Here is a 22,614-nt window from a genome sequence, read left to right on the forward strand (position 1 = left end):
ATTTGGAGGGTAATATAGCTAACATTTATACCCGTAGATAACATTAGCCACTGGTAATGTATGACCACAAGAATTAAAGCTTGTTGAATAGGGCACCATGCCATTGATGCATAAAGCTAGCTACCAAAGCTGGAGAGATAAGATAGCTACCGTATCTCGCTAATGTTAGCATTAGCCTAAACTTTCGCTAAGGCTAAACCACAAAATGCTGATGAACACTCATTTCAGGACATGTGGAGGATGCTGAGGCAAGGGAACTGACTGGAGGCTGTGTGTGTGTGTGTGTGTGTGTGTGTGTGTGTGTGTGTGTGTGTGTGTGTGTGTGGGAGGGGGTCTTTAAAGTGCATCCTCATGCTTGTTTGTTTACATTTAGCGACTGTACGTGTTGACCTATGCAGATCACGCAGACAAGCGTCGCCCCAAGTTTGGAGATGCTAATGTCGTCAGTTGTGCTTCTGGCGCGACCCTGCAGTTTTTGGACCATCTTCCTGCTGGATGTTCCAGTACTTCGCTAATGGGTTTGCCCAAGGTTGATGCCTTGTGTGCCGGCTGCCAAAAAGTGAAGGTGCCTTATTTGTTCGGAGCTTTGCAGAGCCCGAGCAGATTTAAAACTCACAGTGAACCTTTCAGCGCAGTTCAGGCAGACTAAGTGGGAGAAAGAGGCTGGTGATATCTACAGGGAAGAAAAAAATACATTCAGTCTTTTTTTTTTGAAAAAAAAAATGGAAAAACTGCACCTTTATTGCAAGTGTGTCTGTGTTTGTGCGGCATCCCGCTTCCTCTTCCCCACCGAAAAACTTTCAGCGGCAAGCAGACACTCCACAATACACAACCCTGTGTGCCTTGCGTGGCCTGAGCCACAGATACGCAAACAGCAAAAAAAAAAAAAAAAGTGTCTGGCCTCAGCACAAACACGGATTGTAAATAGTTATTTCCCAGCAGCATCCAATCGACTGCACTCAAAGGAGCAGTCTGCCTTTGCTCACTCACAGGGCCTTTGATTGCGTTCCGAGGTTAGCCGAAGACAGAATTTGCAGTTGTGACAAATTCAATTGCGCCTTTATATAGAAATTGAGTTCTCCAAGACCTCAGGATACTGTTGAGGTTGTCTTAATTTTTTAATAAATATAAGAAGGAGTTGTTGATGGAACTTGTTTGCAGGCTCAGAACTTTCATTTTCGCCCCTCATCCTCTTTCCTTTTTGTCTCCTGATGAGACCTGTGTGGTCAGCACGGGGTCTCAGGGAAGAGGGGGGAGGGGAGGGGAGGGAATGGGGGTGTTGCAGGTATGCCTGGAATCTCAGACTGTCCTCCACTTTCCCCACGTCCCCCTGCAGCTCTGCCCCGCCAAATGAGGTGGGGGGAGTCTGGCCAGAGGGACCAGAAGGGGCAGGTTCAAAAAAAAAAGAAGAAGGAAAAAAAAAAAAAAAAACAGACCTGCACAAACTCAACAAATGTACCAAATGTGTCCAGGCTTGGCACGTTTAGCCAGGCTTTGGGGGAGGGGGTCGTCGTTTAGGGTTAGCCTGGCTGGGCCTGGTCGTAAACTTTCAAGAACGAGACACTGATTAATCAGGGCGAAGCTTGCAGTGTGGAAAGAAGTGATTCCAGAACTTTTTAAGAAATTCCACAGAAGGTTGAGGCAGAGTGAGTGGAAAGGTACAGGGTTTATGGAGGAAGAGGCGGGCGCCGAGGCCTCCGTGACTGGGCCTTCAGATTAGCTTCCCTGTGTACATAAACAAGTATACATCTCGCCGGGCCTATCCAAACAGGTCGGGCTGTGACGTAACAGCGGCCCATACACGGTCCGAAAGAGCAGGAGGTTGAAGGAGGCCCCCAGCTGATCGCCGCTCACTCGCTATTAAGGACTTTTTTTCTTTCAAAGGGATTTGGTTGGTTGAAAGCAGGACTTTCATGTGCAAATCAGGCAGCAAATCAGCACATGGAAGAACATTTATAGGATTTCCAAGGAAGTTATTTGCCATGTATCGTTCTGTGTCCATATGTTTGTGCATTTTTTTTTGCTCAGTCACGTGAAAATTGTTGTCTTGCCTGCGAGTGCGGATCTATTCATGTGAATCTTATCAGTGCGCGTTCATTGTAGTAAAATGAGATGAAGAGATTGGATGAAATGGCCAGAATGAGATTAAATACAGAGGGTGAATGAGGTCTGGGTGAGATATGCAGACGAGATGGGATGATAGCAAATGGTCAGAATGGATGGCATGAGAGGCGATGAAATGAGCTGGAGAGATGGAAGGTGTGATGAAATGATAAGGTTAAGTGGAGTGAAATGGGATGAGATCAGATGAGATCAGATGAGATCAGATCACATCACATCAGATCACATCAGATCAGATGAGATTGGACAATTGGATAGGATGAGTTGATAGAATGAGAGCAGATATGGTGAGATGAAGATATGGAAAGTGATGAGATGATGAGTTGAGAGGAGTTTAGCCGTTAGATGATGTTGCAGGACAAGTAGCAGAAATGTCCGTTGCTCCCTGCTTGTTTCTCAATGTGCGCTTCATTTCCTCCCCTGCTCTGAAGTTCCCCCGCCTGCCCTCGGATGACTCGTAGCTCTTTGGTAATGGAGAGACTTATTAAATTTGTTCCTCATTTCATTTGGCTGTTATCAATTATTACCCTGCACGCGGCACCAGCGTCGCACTTGAGCTGCTGCCAGGGGGCCTTTTCTTTTTTTGGACCTGTGAAAATCAGCGTGGGCGGGAGATTTCTGCTTTGTCTGTCAGCGTTTCTGGAAAAAAAAAACCTCGGCGATCACGACACTCAGACGACACCTTGTGGGTGCAGCTTGTTCCGCACCGTGTTGTCACCATCGCTCCTTCCTGAGGACGAGCGGTAACCGTGAGCTGTCCTTGTGCTCACTGTGGTTCCCATTGAAACACTTGTTTGTGCTTGCCCGGAGCGTTTTTCACATGTTCCTGCTGGCAGGAGATGAGAAACGCCAACATGCGCCACGCCCCGATCCACGTGTCAGATCTCTGCCCTCCGATCCTTATCTTCGGCCATCAGCCAGGTCACGGTGATGAAACAGAGATGTTCAGAGTGTTTTAAATAGAAGAAGAAAAAAAAACGCACCAACTATTAGCCATTTTATTGTTTTCTGTTTCCACGTTGGACTGGAGCCGAGGTGAATTGGACGTGCGTGACTGGGGCGCACGGTTTCTCCCCCCCCCCCCTCCCAGAATGGAGCTGTTTATGTGAGGAATAGCTGAGAGTTAAGTTGCAGCTACATGGCTGTCAGTCAAAGTCTCCAAAGCTGGATATCCTCTGTATAGGGAACCTTGTGTTTGAGTTTGTCCTGGCTACTGTAAAACTTTTCTCCATTCAGTCTTCCCCCCCCCCGTCTTTCCTTTAAAACATCTCAAAGCAACAGAGGAAGGGAGGAGGAAAGTGGAAATAATTGCTTTTTTTTTTAAATGACGTATTTCCTGGGTATGAGTGATGGGGAACCTGAGCGGCAGCGATTGTGTTATTGGAGGACGAAGATAAATAAGTTGCGCGGCGAGGCCGAAAGTCGAGCTTCTTCTCAAGGTTTCTGGAAATCCACTCAGGGTCGGAGGCACAGTGAGATGAACACGTGAAGGATGGATGTTTTCCTTTTATTTATTTTGAAAGAAAAAAAAACATGTGTGGTATGTCTTATTTCTTTTCAGGTGGATCTCATGAAAAACATCAGCAACATCCCTCAGCCCTTCCTCTACACGCGGCACGTTCACTTCCTCAACTTCACCAGGTGAGGAGTGCTGCTCCATCACAAGTCCTCATGCGTTTTTGCATTTTTGTCTTAAAAAATGTTCATCGATCGATGTATATATACATAATATCTCCGCCAGGTTCAGGATAGAGCAGCCTGTGTACATCAACATCATTCGGGACCCCATCAATCGATTCCTCTCCAACTACTTCTTCCGCCGCTTCGGGGACTGGAGGGGCGAGCAGAACCACCTCATCCGCACGCCGGGGATGAAAGACGACGAAAGATACCTTGTGAGAAAAATAGCTAGCTTTTTTTTTGTTTTTGTTTTTTGTTTGCGATCGAATCGGGGCAACAGCAAAAGCTGCCCCTGGTGTAACTCACACGGGACGTCTCTCGTATTCCTCTCAAATAAGTATTTACGAGCCGTTGTCGCGGCGATTACGCAGCTATTTCTCAACTCTGGCTGAACGACTCTGGGAGGAGTTTAAATCCAGTCGGCCCGAGATCTGTCACATTTTCTGCCCGTTTATCTCTCCGAGCAGCGTCTCCTTGGCCGCAACACTGATACCGCGACGGTGAAGTGTGAGATTTATTCGCGATAATCTCCGCGGAGAAGACGGAGACGGCATTTATTATGACGGAGCTTATCAGCTGTTGCTTGCTTTGTTTTATTGGTGGTGGGGGTTGGAGGTGGATTCGAAACGTTTCTGGCTCCAGGAAGGACGCAGAGTCGGCGCGTGTTTTCAGTTTGTTACAGCACAAGGGGTCTTGTTGCGAAGACGAAGTTTATTCCCCTTCGCAGAAGCTTGAGCGTGTGCGACATAAAAGAGCCATTCCATAAAATGTAATCTATCTACTGGTATTCTACATGCTCTATACCGCAATACAGAGTGTGTCAAAATAATGTAAACACATCAGGAAAAGAATTGTGACATTAATAGAAGTTACCTCTGACCTCTACAAGTATCTATATGTATAGAAGTACTTATACAAGTTAAATACTTATGCAAGTTTTTATTTTTCCGATGTGTGTATACATTATTTTGGCTGACTCCGTATATAACACATAGCACATGCACATAGTTTACTTAATAAGGTTGTTTACCTTTTTTTTTAAACATTTGTCCCTTTCATTCTTCATTTCCTTTCAGAATCTCACAAACAAACTCTTTGTTCCCATTGACCTGGACTCTGAGCAAACAGAGTTTACCGCTGCCGTGATTGAGCTAATTTGTTGCCATGTGCTCTGGATCCCGGGGGAACTCGCTCCCTGCGCGCGGGAAAAAAAAACAAAACGTCTGCAGTAATATTTGTCCCGGACACGCAACAAATTTTCAGGATTGTCTGGGTTCCCCCTGCCGGCCTTCCATGTGCATCCCAGCACCCACCAGCACCCTGGGGCTCACATCAAGTGAATCAGCTGCTTGGCGATGCTAGCCCGTTGGTTTTGTACGCGTTTGAATAAAGTAGCATATTTTAGCATGGCTGCGCCGTTTGCGTATGCATGAGTTTGCCAGAAATTCACCCGAATGTTCATCCCCCGTCCGCTACCTTCAAAACACACTTGATGTTAACGCTTTGACGCGTTCCCTGCTCAAACCCACAGCCTTTCCGCTTTATTTCGATGCAGGGACTCGCGGCAAAAGTTTGCTCGTTTTAAAACACAAGACTTTCTCAGACGTGTGCGCATAAAAGCTGGAGCTGCTCACTTTGAAGACGAGTAATGTTGAAGACGAGTAATGTTGAAGGCGAGTAATGTTGAAGGCGAGTAATGTTGCTGGAGGCAGGAGGGAAAATTGGACGGCAACATCGGACGCGCGCTAACCCAGTATTTTTCTGTGATTTGATCTCGAAAAGGGAACACATCAGAACCTCTCGTGTTTTTTTCAGTGTAACATTCTTCTCGCTTTAAGGTTCGAGTTGCTCATTTTGATCTCAGTGTGAGCAGCGGAGATGCCACCCTGCATTTTTAATTTGCCCACACCTCGGAACTTTTAAGAGTAGCTTGGCGGCGAAGACGCTAGCGAGTCAAAACAATGACCATGCTAATAATTTTTCAAGATCTTTGCGGCATCCAGGGGCGCAAACGCAGCCTCTCGCCACCGCCTCTAATTCCTTCCACACTTCTGCCAGAGACCCTGAGAGACTGAATGTCATTCTGGCTTCAGTCTGACTGGCTGTAATTAAGTATTGCACCGCTCTCCCTGGAGTTTTGGACCATGTGAGTTGAGTTATTAAAGTATGCAGACCACGGGGGCCCCGTGCTACAGTTAGAGGGGAGGGAGAGGCCATGTCGCTGTGCACTGGCTTACCTGTGTGTGTGTGTGTGTGTGTGTGAGTGAAAGAGGGAGAGAGAGAGAGAGAGAGAGAGAGTGAGTATTTGTACTTATTTACTTTTGCTTGCAGCGTTTAAAAATGTTTCTCTCTGATTGAATTCTCTGTCACTTTGCATTTGCTGCCTTGTGACCTTTGACTTTTGATTCACAGAGGACTCACTGGCCGCTCACCGACTTTTCTAAATTGAGTTAGCGGGTGCAGAGACTTTTTTTTTGTTGCATACCAGCTGCATTAAGGTTGTGTTACTGTATCGGTATGGACCATTATGTTCCTGGAGCAATGCTTGAATGCTTTGAAAAAGTGAAGTTATTATCTTCAAATGACTTTCTTTGTGCTTCTCGCTGCTGTTGCTTTTCACATTTATACTCACTTTGTTCAGTGGCGCCCCACAATCTACTTCACGCCAAAGCGAAAACAGGCTGTGGTTATTTGATGAATTATATCTGGGCTCTTTTTAAAGGGCGCTGGGGTGCTAAAGGCAACGACTGCACCAGTACCCAGTACTAATGAAATGCAGCAAAATTAAATGTCCAACAGCAGAAAAATGTAAGAGTTCAAGAACTAACAAACCTCAGAGTCAGAGATGAACAACTGCGTGGATTTCAAGGTCCTTCATTATACAAGAACTAACTCTGTCAGTGTTTTCTATGAACAATTTCCATTCCGCCTCCAGTCTGTCAGTGACCTTCACAGAAAAGATAAAATTCCATCCAGTATTTTTTGCTTACCCCAATTTACAGTGTGTGGGCTAGAGCATGCAGTTCTGGTAAATGAGCTATTTGTGATGTCACAAAGGGCACTGATAGCTCTCCCGAGTTTAATGACACCTCGTCACTCTTCGTGTTTTTTTTTGTGTTTGACTTTTATTCCCTTTCATATTTTTGGAACGTCCATGGTCAGTTTCAGCAGAAAGTTATCGGCTTGCTTTTTTTTTTTTTTAACAAGCTACAAACAGCGGGCTAACTCTACTCTTTTCTTGGTATGAGAGGATTTGTTCCTGGTGATTAATCAAATGTTTAGATGAATCAGACTGGGGTGGGAGAAGACCGCCGGTGTGCTCCTTTCTCTCTCGGCCCACCACTGTTAAAATATTTCTACGACGCGACCTTGCAGAGGAATCAGCATTCTTCTGAGCGCTCCGTTGTGTCAGTCCGGAGTCCAGAGCAGACCCGCGCGCGTCCCCTGCTTCCTCCCCCTACTGCTGGCGCATACGTGCGCTGTCAATGAAAGAACACTGTCAGCCCATTGGCAAGGGACTGCAGGGAACCTGATGCACGTGCCGCCGAGACATTCCTGTGGTCGGCTTGGATTTTCCATCAATCCCCACACCCCTCTCTGCACACACATGCGCCATAGTGCGCAAAGGCCGGAGGGTAACCTACTCGTGAGATGAAGAATGATTTTATTTAAGGTTATCTGCCGCCCCCCAAAAAAACCCCAAGGTGGCACTGACTCTAGTCATTAAAAAAAATATATATGGTTGTGTTTTTTTTAGCAGCAAGACAGAATAAGTGTGTGTGTGAAATAGAGGGAGCCAAGTGAAACAGTGCGGCTACAGGGGAGCAGAGATAAAGTAGGTGGTAGATTTGAAGTGCTCAGGGTCCAGAGAGAGTGGAAAAGAAGCAAAGAAGCATGTGCACGCAGGGCGGAACGGCCGGGAAATATTGGAAGAAGGTGCGATGTGCGATAAAAGTGGATCAGCGAGATTGAAAGGAAAGCATCCAGAAACAATGGCGCTGATGGAAAACACAGGAGGCGGAGCTGGAGGTTGCACTGATTAAAATGTCGAGCCTTCTCTTTTGGCAGTGACCAGGATGGACAGGATCGGGACTCATCAGTGGGGCAGCCAGAGTCTGTTAGATGTTTTGGAGATAAAGCCAGAGAGGCCAGACGAACGAGGGTTTGGACAAGTAGAATAAATATATGTATAGACGGAGGCTGAGGTTGGAACTGGCAGGCAGAGGGTCTGGAGGAAGAGCATGCGAGCAGATTTATGCATGTGGTGGAAGAGGACAGGAAGTGAGTTGTTTTTTTTTCAGCAGGGAACACCTGTGACGGACAGGTAGAAGATACTATTTGACACATTCATTGCTGCGGTGGTGGAGTGTCATTCAGCCGGACCTTGCGAGAAAGCATGCAATGTGTGCATGACAATCACACGCTTGCGAGTCTCATTCACGCGCACGTCGCTCCGAACCGGTATGAGCACCCACCGTGAGAGCGGCTCCGCTGCCGCCGGTCGTGCCCTGGCATGTCGCGATGGCTTCCTAAACAGTGAGGCGGTTCAACTGTCACAGGGTCGATTTACCCGACGCGCCCGACACACAATGTTCCCGTCATTCAGGGGAGAAGTGACACAGAAAATGAGCAGCAATTGTCGTGGTTCGCCCCCGTCCACCTCAGCACTCCCAAAGACTTAGAGCCTTTTTCTTTCTTTTTTTTTAACGCCCAGTGCCAGCAGCTGCTTTCAACAACAAAAAAAAAGCCATAAAATCGACTGTCCACTTCCTGCTAAGCAGTGTAGTGGGCATAAAAGGTTAGTGACTAGCAGTGATTGGGCAAAGTGGCTGCTTTTGGTTTTGATTGAGGCATAACATTTCCAGAGCCACGTGGGTAAAAAGCCATCGAAAACGGAAAAAGGAAATGGAAAACTCCAGTCAGTCCACAAACCTTCAGTCAGTTGCATGTAAGGCTATTTTTTTTATTTATTATTATTTAAAATTATTTCTAATGGTCGTATTTTTAGTTCAGGTTGAGTTAGCACATCTGGCGTGTCACCACTTGGTAGCTCAACCAGTTTTGCGGTCTTGAGACTGTTGAATTTGAAAAGACTGAAATGTTCCCCACGCTAAGCTGAGCAGAGTTTTTTTTCCCTCCTTCATCTTCTTCTGCTTTTTTTTTTTTTTTCACGGGTTTACCTGATTATACGCTGTCTGATTGGTTAGTCCCGAGAGAGAGGCCGTAAACGTTTCGGACTGGAGCTTTGCAAAATGGATGTTTTGAAATTGCCACATTGAAATCTCAGCTAACTGGCCACACTTTGTGAGGTTAGAGGAGGCTAAAAATGGATTCAAATGAATCAAGCAAAGGGTTGCTCACAAACAAAAAACAAAGTTCCCCGATCTTGTCATTGGTCGTCACTTGCAGGTTAAAAGCTGAAGCTGAGTCCGTTTCCATGATGCATGCTGTTGGAAACTGGGCTCTGGCACCCCCATGGGAACTGTTTACATAATTAGCTAACCTCTTATTTAATTCACGCATACATTACGCTCATTCACCACGGGCGCCGCCGCAACCGCTCCCTTGCTTTAATCCGCCACTAGAATAGCGACAATGAGGCCTGGCTGTGCGCGCGGGAGCTCCTCCAGAAATACTAATGAGCCCGTCGGATGTGTGTCTGTTGACTGCGTATGAATGAGCGGTGGCTGAATTCCCAGAGGTCCCCCCCCCCGCCCCCCCCCTTTTTTTTTTAAACATCGGGGGTCCTACGCCGAGCGGAGGAGGGATGTCCTGGCTGCGAGCCCAATGCGCGTCGGAGAGAAGAGCGTCGTGCGTGTCACTTCCTCTCCGCCCTTTCGCTGTTTTCCGTCACCGGCTCCCCCTTCGCCTTGATTGCCTTTCCAGACTCCACTCTAAGCTTCGCGGTTGATTACTTCCCAGCGCGCCAGTGTCGCCTTCAGTGGGAACTCGATCCGTTAAAGTTTTTAGTTCGGACAGATGGAGTGAGGCGAGGCTGCAGGCAATGTGACGTCATGAAATTAAGTGTTTTTTTCCACACCTGCACAAATGCACTATGATGACACTTAGTGTATCTTGACTGTCCAAATATAGAAATCCTGAATTCTGAGGTGCTGTTTGCAGCGAGTGAACCAACATTGTCTCAATACTTTACTATGAGATTTGATCCGGCACTGGACACAACTGGAGTTTGTATTGATACTCAACGCACTTTGTGTGGCTCTCCTTTCCAAATGGATTTGTCTGATTCGTCATTTTAAATGCAATTTTCAGTGAAGCAAATTACTCATAATATTCATTCTCTCCAATGGGGGGGGGGGGACAAGGCATGATTACACCACGGCTATCACAGTGAGGTGAGGTTCTACGGTTTTCTTGCAGGTCCCTCTGTGGTTTGTGGCGTGCTTCCTTTGAGGTGTGTTCTCTGTGTTTGCCAGCGTGTTTGCGCAACTTCATTCGAAGGTTTAAGCCGTGCCCGCGGCGGTCCGTTGAATTCATTGAATGTCATTAAAAAAAAAAAACACAACAACAACAATGAAAAGCTAGCCTAGCTGACAGCGTGTGATTTATGAAGGTTGTCGCGATGTGTGATTTTATTACCTTGGTCACTCCTGTTCTGACATTCATATTCAAACAGGATTATAACCGTCTAGCTTTTTTTTTTCTTTTTTTTTTATCTCTTTTAATCTTGAAATGATTCATAGAGCAACACACGGGAATATGAACATAAGTAGAAGAAAGAAAGAAAAAAAAAAATAAGGCATGCAGCCAAAAATACCAGAGACCCGTCTGACCTGAGGCGTTCTGTAACTTCCATCCTTGTTACTGTCTAAACTCCACGTCCGTGCGGTTTCCTGCCTTGTTATTCACGTCGGCGCCTTCATCACGGAGGGGTTTTTCAAACCTCCTCGATCACCTGCTACCCAGTGTTCACCCGGAGGCCCCTCGCGTCCGTCTCGCCCCCAAACAGCCGAGCACTTCCTGTGGGAAGGCCCTGTCCGACCCGGCCCTCTGTCTTTCTGATGCGGCTTGATGGAGCGTGCAGGCCTGACTTTGACTTCGACCCACTGGGTTTACATCAGCCTTTACTGCTTATCAGAGTACAAATATTTTTCTTCTTCTTCTTCTTGTTCTTCTACCTTGGCTCTCCATTGTTTACTGCTGTTCTAGGAGTAGTCTGTCAACACTTTTTGCCTGGCGCTGTAATGCAATGTTGTGCGTACAAACTTCACTGTAGCCATCCATACAGACTTACGTCACCTGACATGGATTTGACTGCCGGTCCCTCACGACCGGCCAACTTCACTTCACTTCACTTCACTTCACTTCACTTCACTGTGCGTGTGTTTTTAATCTTTCCTCTCCTACTCCTTTTTTTTTCTTTTTTCTTTTTTTTTTTTTTTTAGCAGTTACCACATCCATAAAGTCCACAGCTCCATTACATTTTGCAATTGGGTGCTATCACAAAAGTTAAACATAAGTTTAGCTGAGGGGAACGGCCAACGCTTCATTTTGGCGCAAGAAGTTGTTTTTGAGCCGCGCGTTTCTGTTTTTTCTTTTCCTTTCATCTTGGATAACTGACTTTCAGTTATCATGAGTGGTGGTCAATGTCTCCCTCTAGTGGCAGAAAGAAAAAGCTACACTTCTCTTTGAGGCTCTGCTACTCCAACAACTAATATTTAAGAACTTAACTGGGGGGAAGAAATAATGTCTTATTTTTCTCCTTTCAGGATATCAACGTGTGCATCCTAGAAAACTACCCCGAGTGCTCGAACCCCAGAGTTTTCTACATCATCCCCTACTTCTGCGGACAGCATCCCCAATGCAGGTACCTGGCGCACGATTCCGAAGTACTGCGCTCTGATGCACTTGAAGCTGCCCTCTTTGTCTCTTTTGGTTTCCTGCCTCTTACCCGCTGATCTCCTCCTCACCAGGGAGCCGGGAGTGTGGGCTCTGGAGAGGGCCAAGCAGAATGTGCTGGAGAACTACCTCCTAGTTGGTATCCTGGAGGAGCTGGAGGACGTCCTGCTCCTCCTGGAGAGGCTCTTACCTCATTATTTTACAGGAGTGCTCAATATCTATAAGAGCCCTGGTACGTATGCTGATGGCCATTTTCGGAGAAGTGCAGATTCAGGGGTCGTCGTGAGGTCATACAACAGTTTTATAGGATAGGCAAAAAAATGTATATATTCAATATAGAGCAGTTAGAATCATCTCGCTTTGAGATGTTACTGTGACATTCAAATCGTATACATTGGAAAAACTTGGGCTCCACTTTTTTCCACAATAAAAGGGGGCGGGGGATTTAGAACTACGGTTTTACCAAAGCGGTGTGGTATTGTACGTTTTTTTTGTTTGTTTTTTTAAATCAAATCAGTTTAATAATGGCATATTATTACAAAGCTACATCAGTACTCTTTACTTGCAAAGCATGCCTGGACCACACTGTTCTAGCCAACTGTTCCCACTGGGAGTAATTACTAAAGTCACAGTGGTATGGAAAAAAATGCCTGTCAGAAGGTAGAAACCTTAAGTGGCCCCTCAATGTAATTTTTGATATTGTCACACAGCTATTTTCTGTTTGTCTTCAACTGGAAGCTTTTTAGCCCTCATTTCCTTTGTGTTTTTCTTTTTTCTTTTCACAGACTACAAAAAGATGGGCAACATGACAGGCACTGTGCGCAAACACATACCGACCCTGGAGGCCCTACAGGTGCTCTACCATCGCATGCGCTTTGAGTACGAATTCTACAACTTCATCCGCGACCAGTTCCACCTCACGAAGAAGAAGATCGGCCTCAAGTCTGTCTCGCAGCCTACCGCCCACTCGCCCGCTTTCCTCCGAGAGCTGGCCCTCCGGACCCCGGAGCCTCTGGAGGAAGACGAGGACCTCGACACGGACCTCGAGGATGCCAATAGCTGGCTTGTCCATCCCTGAGGGCCATTTATTGTGACAGTAGATCCAGCCAGAAAAAATAGGCTTGACTGACACAATGGAAAGTGGCAGGAGGGCGCCTGAGGGCAAAGTAGGATGACCCCAGTCGTTCAGCAGAAAAGTGAAGTGTGTTGAATGGACCCTCAAGTTGGTATGGGCCCTGCGTTCCTTCCACAAAAACACTGCAATCTCAACAGGCTTATCACAGAGGACTAAAGGAGTTATGCAATTGGAAGGACTAAATTCTGTATTTAAAACATAAAAAGTGACCAAGGACAATGGGAAATATTGTTAAACTCAATTTGCTTGACTCAAGTTTTTGTTTTGATTTGAGCTAGTTTTTTTGGGGTTTGTTTATAAAAAAACAATCATCTCCAGGAGAGATACATGGAAAAAGATGGAAGGCATGTTACTCAGATTGCCCCCAAAAAGGGTTCAAGCAATGAAATGCCTAATTGTACAAGCTGAAGAGGGAGGTGGTATACTCAGACAAGTACCAAAAGCCTTTTTTTGTATATTAGTTGTTTAGGAATATTATGTGCCAAACCTTTCAAGACGTTCCAGTCAGGAAACCCACTGCGCAGCTGGTGGAGTTCATTGGTTTTAATGGGTGATAATGTTTTGCTCAGACTGTAGGATTTATTTGTGTATATGTGAGAGTTTAACGCCTCGTTTCCACTTAAGTGTATGAGGCTCAAGTACAATGATGGGTCAACCAGAGATGTATTCATTCCTAAGGAAATTCACCGCATCTGAACACACACACACACACAAGCATAATACAAGCATATTGGAAGTACACAGGAAGTAACAGAGTCCTTGCGCCAATAGGTTACCTGGATTTGTTGTTTGGACGCAAGAGGCATTATGAGTATATTTATAGATATGCACACAGTGTGGTAACATACTTCAGTGGAAATGAGGTGTAACAGCTCAATAGTGAGCACTCGGTTATGAATTCAGAGAATTCCAACTATGTGTGCAAAGTGGTTTGACCAAGCCGGCCATGTATTTTTAGTTTTAGTTTTTTGTTCCTGAAACTTTGGGCTGGTTTTGGAGTTAAATACTAAAGAACATGATGGAGCACAATTTGTTTTAGTTTTTTTTTTTTTTAATCCAAATTGTAAGATATTACATTTGCCAAATATAGTGTTTCTACTGCAAAGCATAACTGTATGAGTGTACTGCACTTTTTCCAGGGTGACTATATTTGAAATTCTCAGCAAAGTGGTGGAGTAAGTCACAGAACTGGATACTGACCTGCCTTTAATTCGAAGTGGGATCATGGCACTTTTTAAGGGTTTGGTTTTTGCTTGTTAAGTGTTTTCATGTAAGTTCTAGCAACAAAAAGAAAAAGAAAAAATGTGTTACCAGCTCACCCACAACTCTCCAGCAGCAACTCAGTGCACATGTTTTGCACCTCTCAAAAAAAAAAAAACAATTAGAAAACTGTAACCATCAGCTAACATATGACTGTCATCGTCGAATTTTGCTTGACCATCCTCATATTATTTTGCCATTTCACTGTTTTGTGTTTCCCCTTTTTTTTTTTGCCAGTTTTAATTTATTATTTTGTATTCTGTTGCATTCCAGATAAGATTCTCAGGAAGGAAGAAAAATGTTTTCTAACTTAATCATGTGATAGCTTTGATTTTTGGCGGCTATGAAACTTTTCCTGGCATTTAAATGGTGTCTATAATGGATTCATATCAAAAGTTGCAAACTGGTTAACAATAAATAATGCAGTCCATCGTTTTAAGGTATTCGAAAAATAAATGTCATATAACTATTGCAAGCAAATGGCTTTGGTTTAATTGTGAAAAACATTATGTTCGTTTGCTCAGCTCAACTAAATGGAAGGCGGTTGACTCAATTCTACTCTACCAACTTCTCTGACTCATGTGATTTTGGGGTTCAAGTCTAATAAGAGGCGAACGAGAAGTGTAATGCCAGCTAGCGCATGGTGTTGTGACCTGAACTCTGAATCGTACCACCACGAATCCAAGTCAGTTAATTTTTGAGTTAGGTATAGGCGATCGGCTGAGTCATAATTTGATAAAAGTTCTTACCCGGTCACATGATCCTCGTTGGTCCAATCAGACAACCGGTACAATCCAAGATGGCTGCGTCCGTGGCCGATCGACGAGTCCCTGCGAGAGGGGGAAAACACTTAAAAACAAAGAAAGACAAGAAAAGATCTTCTGATGCTTATTCGGCGTCCATACAGACTAGAGCGCCGTATTGTAACAATGTATATATTGTTAAATGTACGTGGAAAATAAAATAAAAGACTAGAGCACCGCCATACATCCGGTGTGTACCGGAAAGTACAAATCGGAAGTTTTTCGTGAGGCGTCAGCAGAAACGTCGGAAGTCGCCTCGACGAAGACTCGAGTCACAGTTGGACCTGTCAAGCAGGTAACATCTCCACGTCTTGAATTGTCTGAACAAAAGAAACATAAGAGACTACTAGAGCTGGCCCGTCAGTATTATACAGCACACGTACTGCTAATTTTATAAATCCCAGAATGCTCTACATGTATTTTCTTGGCTCACTATTTACGTTAACAGATTATAATTAACGTTTTCTTTATTTGTTCTTTATACTCCAAGACGTGACTGAATGGTTGCATGTTCAATGAAGGGCATTATCATTGGTTGATTAGTTTATTATTCATTATTATTATTAAAAAAAAAAAAAAAAAAAGTATTATTAGTCCGTGGAAAAAGGTTACTTTAATTTAAATCAGAAGGCTGCAAATAAAGAGAGGAAATGACGCTTCCAGAAAGTAGGCGGAGTTAGCCTTAAAAAAAAAGTCTGTACATGCACGAATATTCCTTCTTTGATTTAGCAATATGTTCTACATTTTGCAGGGTCGTTATATTATGTTTGAATGCGCCGATAGTTGTCATTTTTAATACATTATTATTACTATTTTCCGCCTTTCCGGGACGTCACGCCTACCCGGAACTGCAGCCACGTCGTCGTGTTTTACGCTGTGCTGTAGTGCCATCGATACGCGCGAGTGCTTGTTATAACCTACAATTATTATACCGTCGACTTGCTTGACTGAAAGTGACAACGTAAGTAAACGGAGTAGTTTGTCGCTCGTTTGTTGTTTGTTGTGTAGTATTTTGCGACAGTTGGCTGAGGTGCGGGGGGTGTCTCTGTGCGCGGTGTCAGTGCAAGTACCGGGGGCTCTGAAACTGTTTCTCCAAACAATATCATGTTTGGAGAATAGTGTGTGTTTGTGTCAAAAGTATGAAATGAAAGAGTTGACATGACAGAATGCAAAAGCAAAGAATCAAACCTTGAATGGGCTTTGGGGCTGAACGTGTGTTTGTTTGTTTGTTTGTTTGTTTGAAAGATGGCAATGTTTGATGAAGTATCCAAGCAGTCCAGTTTCCATTCGAAGCCAGAGGGGTTGTGTTTGCAGTATGGCACTGCTGGGTTCAGAACCAACGCCAAGCTCCTGGACCACATCATGTTCAGGATGGGACTGCTGGCCTCCCTCCGATCTAAGAAGACGAAAGCCACCATCGGAGTTATGGTCACTGCATCACACAACCCAGAGGTCAGATTGTAGTTTTATGATTGTTATTATTACTGCTACTCCATCTAAGCCAAAAGCCCTATGTATGATATATGTCACCTTAGATTTTTAACAATGTGTGTTAGCAAGCCTTTTCTGGATTGGACTATGGCTTGTCATTTTCTGCAAACAGATGGAGTGTTTTGGTGACCCACCTCATAGGAGAATTTTTTTTTTAATGGTATATGTAGAAAACATATGCTTCAATATCTATTGAGAATGAACAAGTAGTTTACCACGCCTGGCTTTGAGACACAAAGTGACACAGTGGGCATACTTGAAAAGAAACAGCAGATGAAGTTAATAATCATATCTATCTTATCTGTCCATGTGATAAAGTTTCCTGGAAAACCCCGATTATTTTTATTCATGTGTAGGAACTGAATGATATACGAATATGGAAAGTATTTTTTAGAAGTCATGATTTGCTTTAAGGAAGAAAAAAAAAAGCCACAAAATTCCACATCCACTAAATTTGTCCTTTTGTTTCTGCACTTGTATTTACACCCGTTCAGGAGGACAACGGTGTGAAGCTGATCGACCCCATGGGTGAGATGGTGACACCGATGTGGGAGGGCTACGCCAATCGGGTGGCCAATGCAGAGGAGGGAGACTTGGTCGGCGTACTAAAGGAAGTCATTGAGAAGGAGGATGTAAACATGAGCCAGGAGGCCAGTGTGTTTGTTGGCAGAGATACCAGGTACGTTTCTGGGTCTCTCAGAAAAGACCAATCAATGTATGCGCAACATGTCCTTCATGACTCCTCCAGTAACTTATGATAAACCCATTCATGTGTTCAAAAAAAACCCAAAAACTTTGCTCTCTATTGTCTGTAGAAGCAGCAGTGCCAAGCTTTCACAAGCCGTTTTAGATGGAGTGTCTGCCCTTGGTGGTCACAGCAAAGGTAGATGTACCTTAAGATCCTCTATTACAGATATTTTCAGATCTTTATTTTTTACCCCACAGAAAAGCAGTGCATACTGGTATTTCTAAAAAAAACACACACACACACACACACACACACACACACACACACACACACACACACACACACACACACACACACACACACACACACACACACACACACACACACACACACACACAGCAAGCAGAAAAAGTAAAACAAAAAAAAAAAGGCCTTTTTACATAGTAGAAAGCAGGTGATAGGAATTTAGCGAATGTGGTGTCTTTAAAAGTCAATCCTTTTCACGGCAAGTAGTACAGTATGTATTTGTGTTGCCATTTCAATTTTTTGTATTCCCATCTCAATCTAACTTTATTCTCTCTCTCCAGACTATGGCCTGGTGACGACCCCCCAGCTCCACTACATGGTTCGCTGCAGGAACACACAGGGCAGATACGGAGAGGCCACTGTGGAAGGATATTGCAAGAAACTGTCAGAAGCTTTTATTGAGCTTACAAAGAATGTAAGGAGGGTGTATTATGTTGTTGTGTGACCTCACTTCTGCTGATGTGTGTGTGTGTGTGTGTGCGCGCGCGCGCGTGCGTGGCATTATAAACCAGTTTGTGAATCTCTGACTCCCTGGTAGGCCAATTGCACGGATGACCAGAAGCAGCTCTCCGTGGACGGTGCGAATGGTATCGGTGCTCTGAAGTTGCACGAGATGGAGAGCCACTTGAAGAAAGAACTGCACATATCGCTGTTCAACGACGGAAGCACAGGAAAACTCAACCACCAGTGTGGGGCGGACTTTGTCAAAGTGCAGCAGAGGGCTCCAATAGGTGTGTGCCGCCACATATTTTGGTATTTGTTAACTATCAGCGTTGCCTTCTAAAGCAGGCCAAATAGGATAAATATGGGCGTGGATACACAAAGTAGTGGGTCACCTTTCACTGTTTACTAAATGCATTAAGCTATGCATTATTTAGGGAAACTGGTTTCTTCAAGGCTCTGACACAGCTGTAATAGCTAAATACGATATTCTCACAATCACTGAGGTCTGGTCTTTCTATTGCACCTGTTATTCCCAATTACGTCCACCAGGTGTCCTCCTCCTACTGTCTTATTCAATGTGACTGCCACAGAGGAGAAATCTTGTATTGGTTTAGCCACCGCGTTTTGTTTTGGTTTTTTGTTGTTGTTGTTGTTTTTTAACTTAGCTTTTTATATTACCAGTAAAAAACAAAAAACCCAACACATTAAGAATTAAAAAGACAGCCTGTGGTCTTTTATCAATTTATTCATCACTTTTAATCTTTCCCTCGCTGCTCCTCTCGCCTAAGGCATGTTGGTGAACCCTGGTGAGCGCGCCTGTTCCTTTGACGGAGATGCCGACAGGATCGTTTACTACTACACCGACCCTGAAGGGAACTTTCACCTGCTCGACGGAGACAAAATTGCGACTCTGATCAGCACCTACCTCAAGCAGCTGCTCACGCAGGTATCCTGTCGGAGGCAAGTCGCAGACGCAAGTCTTTCATCTTCCTTTTGAGGATGCTCAGTGCTTGTTCTCACCCAGGCCGACCTGCATATGAATATGGGGGTGGTGCAAACCGCATATGCTAATGGTAGCTCAACAACCTACCTGGAGGACACGATGAAGGTGAGAAAACATAGTCGATCGCTATGAGTCTGCCTTCATCTAATTAAATCAGCGTCTATGGTTTTTAGGTAGAAGTGAGGTGCACTAAAACTGGAGTGAAGCACCTTCACCACGCAGCTCAGGAGTTTGACCTCGGCGTTTACTTCGAGGCCAACGGCCACGGGACCGTGAGTGGCTCAAGCACCGACCCGCAAAGTTTATCGTCAGCCCGGCAAAACTCATGGATGACGCCCGTTTGCATCCTTGTTCAGGTGTTGGTCAGTCAATCGGCTGAGGAGGAGATCCAGCGGCTGGCCGAGAACCCCGGCGCTGGTGCCCAGAGGGCGCAGGCGGCTCACCTCCTACAGAATACTGTGAATGTCATCAACCAGGTCTGGCACACACGCACACACGCACGCACGCACGCACGCACGCACGCACGCACGCACGCACGCACGCACGCACGCACACACACACAGCAGTGAAGAAGAACAGCTCTCTCCGGTCTCGACTTTGACTGTGTGTGTTTTCCTGCTTCTTCCAGGCTGTGGGCGATGCCATTTCTGACATGCTGCTGATCGAAGCCATTTTGGCCATCAAGGGGATGACGGTGCAGCAGTGGGACGCCATTTACAGCGACCTGCCAAACAGGCAGCTCAAAGTCAAGGTGCACATACATTAATCAGCGTATCTGAATGCTAAACGATTTTAAAAGTCCATATAGTGCAGGACTCGCTTTACCAATGTCCTCTTACATTACATGTCTATCCTGTCAGTTGAACCCCCAAGAAATGAGAAACGCTCCCCTTACTCTACCTGTCAGAAAGTGTGCAATAAAACACAGTTTTGTAGATCAGACCTTTGTGATGTCACAAAGGGAACTGATCTCCCAGGCTAGCGACGGCCACTCTGGCCCTCTTAGTCTGCCTTGTTTTTGTGTCCTTTCCAAACATGTGGAAGGGCCATCATAGTATCAGATTTAGCCATAAGCTAAAAGCTAGTGATTTTTTTTTTTTTTTCAACTTCTGGAGGCTGTAAACAGAGGGCTAAATACACTGTTTCCTAAGGTCTAGAATTAAAATGCAGATCTGGAAATATGGGACCTTTAGGTGAATAACAGACAAATTGAGACTTGAGTTTTACACAATGATGTCGCAGAGAGAGAAAACACAGCTGCAGTAATGCATCAACGTACCAGCGTCTTTCCATCAGTGTCACTCTCACAATCATCAGTCAAGGACTCTGCTTTTTTTTCCCCCAATCTTTTTCCTCAGGTAGCGGACCGCCGGGTGATAGACACAACAGACGCAGAGAGACGGACCGTGAGCCCAGCGGGGCTGCAGGAGGCCATCGACGCGCTGGTGAAGAAGTACAGACAGGCGCGCTCCTTCGTGCGACCCTCTGGCACCGAGGACGTGGTCAGGGTGTACGCGGAGGCAGACACGCAGGTGAGGTTCCGCTGGTTCTGTCCGTCTGGGTCGATTCCTGCCGCCAAACGCTCGTGGAGACGCTGACGTTGAGACGTTGTGTTTGTGTCCCAGGAGAACACCGACGCCCTGGCACACGAAGTGAGCCTGGCCGTCTACCGTCTGGCTGGAGGAGTCGGGGACGAACCCAAACCCCTGCGCTAGATGGATGGTATGCATTCTACTTGATTATTTTCTACATTTGTAACTTTTGCAATTTTTTTTCCTTCTGTCATTTTCTATAATTCTAACTCGCTGAATGTTTCTTCTTTCCGAGAAAGGTACAAACTTGTACAATGTATAAACTACACTGTAAAAAATGCACTTGGCACGCTACTCTGTTTGGGATCGCCTTTAGGGAAAACTGGACCCCGTGCGTGCGCAGCTTCCTGCATTTCGAACTGCGTTCACCCTCGCCCATCAGAACACTGTAAAGACAAATGGTGCTGAATGGTTGCCTTTGACGCTAATAATAATTTAGCCTGCTAAACTTTAATTCTCCAGGACAGCAAAATGGCAGAAAAACCAATAGATGACGTCATCTGCCTGCAATATTATGTACTTCCTTTGTCATCGCCCACAAAATTGAGATAATCATGTTCTTTTCTTGTTTGCTTATTGGGAGCTCACTGTTGCTACACTGGTGGATGCTGAGCATCACAAAAAGTACACAAAAAGTGATTTACTATGACATCTAGTGGCTAAATGATATCAATGAGGGAAACTGATCGCATACAATTAACAATAAAAGTAACAAAATATATCTATATAATAGAATAATATATATCATGTACAGTGATTAAACAGAAGTTTTTTTTTTTAATGAACAAAAGCAACACCATTGCTTAATGAGTTGGTAAAATGAGTGACACCTGTAGTTTACTTTTGTATTTGCATTTTTTTGTATGTTTTTTTTTATTTTTTATATATATATATATATATATCGGTGAAACTGTCGTATTGTTGTACAATAGAATGCATGTTTGAAGAAGAACTGGAAGTCTGTTCACACCAAATAGTACATCCCATGTATCTATATATGCAATGTCCAGACAGTTGTGGAGGCTGTAATCAATTAAAAATAAAGAATAAATGAATGGTAAATTTGTTATTTTAGTTCTAGGTGGGTTTTTTTCATTGACGTGTAGTTATAGGATGGAATCATGTCACCTGTGTTTCCAAAAATTACAACCCAGTATGCCATGAGCCTGTTATATTAATGTTATTGTTATGACAACCTGTTGATTGTTGCTCATGTGAAATACAGATTAGACACTGCATGGTGCAACTGCCTATTAATAATAATAATAATAATAATAATAATAATAATAATAATAATGTCTTTTCTCTCTGCACTTACTTGTTCCATTCATCACCTCTTAATTAATGTCCGAGAAGTGTATTTCTTAAGATTTATACTTGGAGATAACAACAGGAGTAATCGGGAATGCATTGGTACGTAGCACCACTAGAGGGCAGACTTGCGCACCTCCTTCACGTCAAGCATTCGCGGCACAAACGCCGATGTTTGCCGCGTGAAATTGCAGACTCACACGTTCATGTCTGAATGAATGAACGAACATTGAGCCAAATTTCCAGCTCATTGTTTTTGCTTTTCGAGACATAACGTATTTATCTCAAATAACCAGCTGAAGGTGTACAAGACGCCGCTGATTGGTCATCATTCGCTTCTTCGCGTTTGAATAACTCGCCACTGAAACGATGACAGATGCATTTTTTTTCCAGTGAGCTTTCTGATAATGGCTGGTAATCTTTCAAAAGTACACCGCTTGTGTTGATCTTGTAAAAAGATCCTCCTGCTGCACTGCGGTGGAATAAAAAAAAAAAAAAAAAGTTTTCTCTTTCTGAATTTAACTGGTGTCAGCATTCTGTGACCACTAATGCAGATAAAGTTACACTGTTTATTTTTCACATAAATAATGACTCTCATTACGTTTCAAAAAAAAAAAAAAAAAAAAAGGAGAGAAATGGAGGGGGGAAAAAATGCTTTTGCAGAGGCACGATAAATTTAGTTTCCATGTGAGGGAGTAAAAACAACTTTGACAGAAGCAATGTTTTAACAGCGCAAGTGAAATCTGGCCCCACCGAAGGCACTTTCTGTGTTTCTCTTTCAGTAAACGCACACACACACACACACACACACACACACACACACACACACACACACACACACACACAAGTCTGTCTAATCAGTTGCTGCTGTGCACAGAGTGTGTTTGTTTAATCGCCTTGGCACTGACAGACCGACAACC

The 22,614-nt window shown here is 44.5% G+C and overlaps 2 protein-coding genes across 3 annotated transcripts in view; both read left to right on the forward strand.

Annotated features, from left to right (window-relative positions):
• Positions 1 to 14,536, forward strand: part of usta (uronyl 2-sulfotransferase a) — a 50,396-nt gene extending 35,860 nt beyond the window's left edge. For both annotated transcript variants that reach the window (XM_076013506.1, XM_076013508.1), the window contains 5 exons: positions 3,683 to 3,762; positions 3,863 to 4,016; positions 11,532 to 11,629; positions 11,736 to 11,893; positions 12,447 to 14,536. In XM_076013506.1, coding sequence (XP_075869621.1) covers positions 3,683 to 3,762; positions 3,863 to 4,016; positions 11,532 to 11,629; positions 11,736 to 11,893; positions 12,447 to 12,739 — 783 coding nt within the window. In that variant the 3' untranslated portion in view covers positions 12,740 to 14,536. The remainder of the gene's footprint in view (positions 1 to 3,682; positions 3,763 to 3,862; positions 4,017 to 11,531; positions 11,630 to 11,735; positions 11,894 to 12,446) is intronic.
• A 1,134-nt stretch (positions 14,537 to 15,670) lies between these two features.
• pgm3 (phosphoglucomutase 3) lies at positions 15,671 to 21,427 on the forward strand. The gene is made up of 13 exons (XM_076013546.1): positions 15,671 to 15,820; positions 16,105 to 16,311; positions 16,845 to 17,029; positions 17,166 to 17,233; positions 17,626 to 17,759; positions 17,883 to 18,075; positions 18,577 to 18,734; positions 18,813 to 18,896; positions 18,965 to 19,063; positions 19,148 to 19,267; positions 19,420 to 19,542; positions 20,150 to 20,323; positions 20,417 to 21,427. The coding sequence occupies exons 2-13, from the start codon at positions 16,105 to 16,107 to the stop codon at positions 20,504 to 20,506; spliced, it is 1,635 nt and encodes a 544-aa protein (XP_075869661.1). The 5' UTR covers positions 15,671 to 15,820; the 3' UTR covers positions 20,507 to 21,427.
• Positions 21,428 to 22,614: the final 1,187 nt, after the last annotated feature.

The sequence above is a fragment of the Nelusetta ayraudi genome, unplaced genomic scaffold (assembly GCF_046127955.1).
Source record: "Nelusetta ayraudi isolate G7.1 ecotype Tasmania unplaced genomic scaffold, CSIRO-AGI_Nayr_v1 ptg000151l, whole genome shotgun sequence".
Classification (NCBI taxonomy): Eukaryota; Metazoa; Chordata; class Actinopteri; order Tetraodontiformes; family Monacanthidae; genus Nelusetta; species Nelusetta ayraudi.

What these genes read in the sequence shown, in the direction of transcription:
- pgm3 (XM_076013546.1), top strand. Translation starts at nt 16,105, where the DNA reads ATGGCAATGTTTGATGAAGTATCCAAGCAGTCCAGTTTCCATTCGAAG. An exon ending in CTGCATCACACAACCCAGAG is followed by an intron (nt 16,312 to 16,844) that starts GTCAGATTGTAG and finishes ACACCCGTTCAG; the next exon opens with GAGGACAACGGTGTGAAGCT. An exon ending in ACAGGCAGCTCAAAGTCAAG is followed by an intron (nt 19,543 to 20,149) that starts GTGCACATACAT and finishes CTTTTTCCTCAG; the next exon opens with GTAGCGGACCGCCGGGTGAT.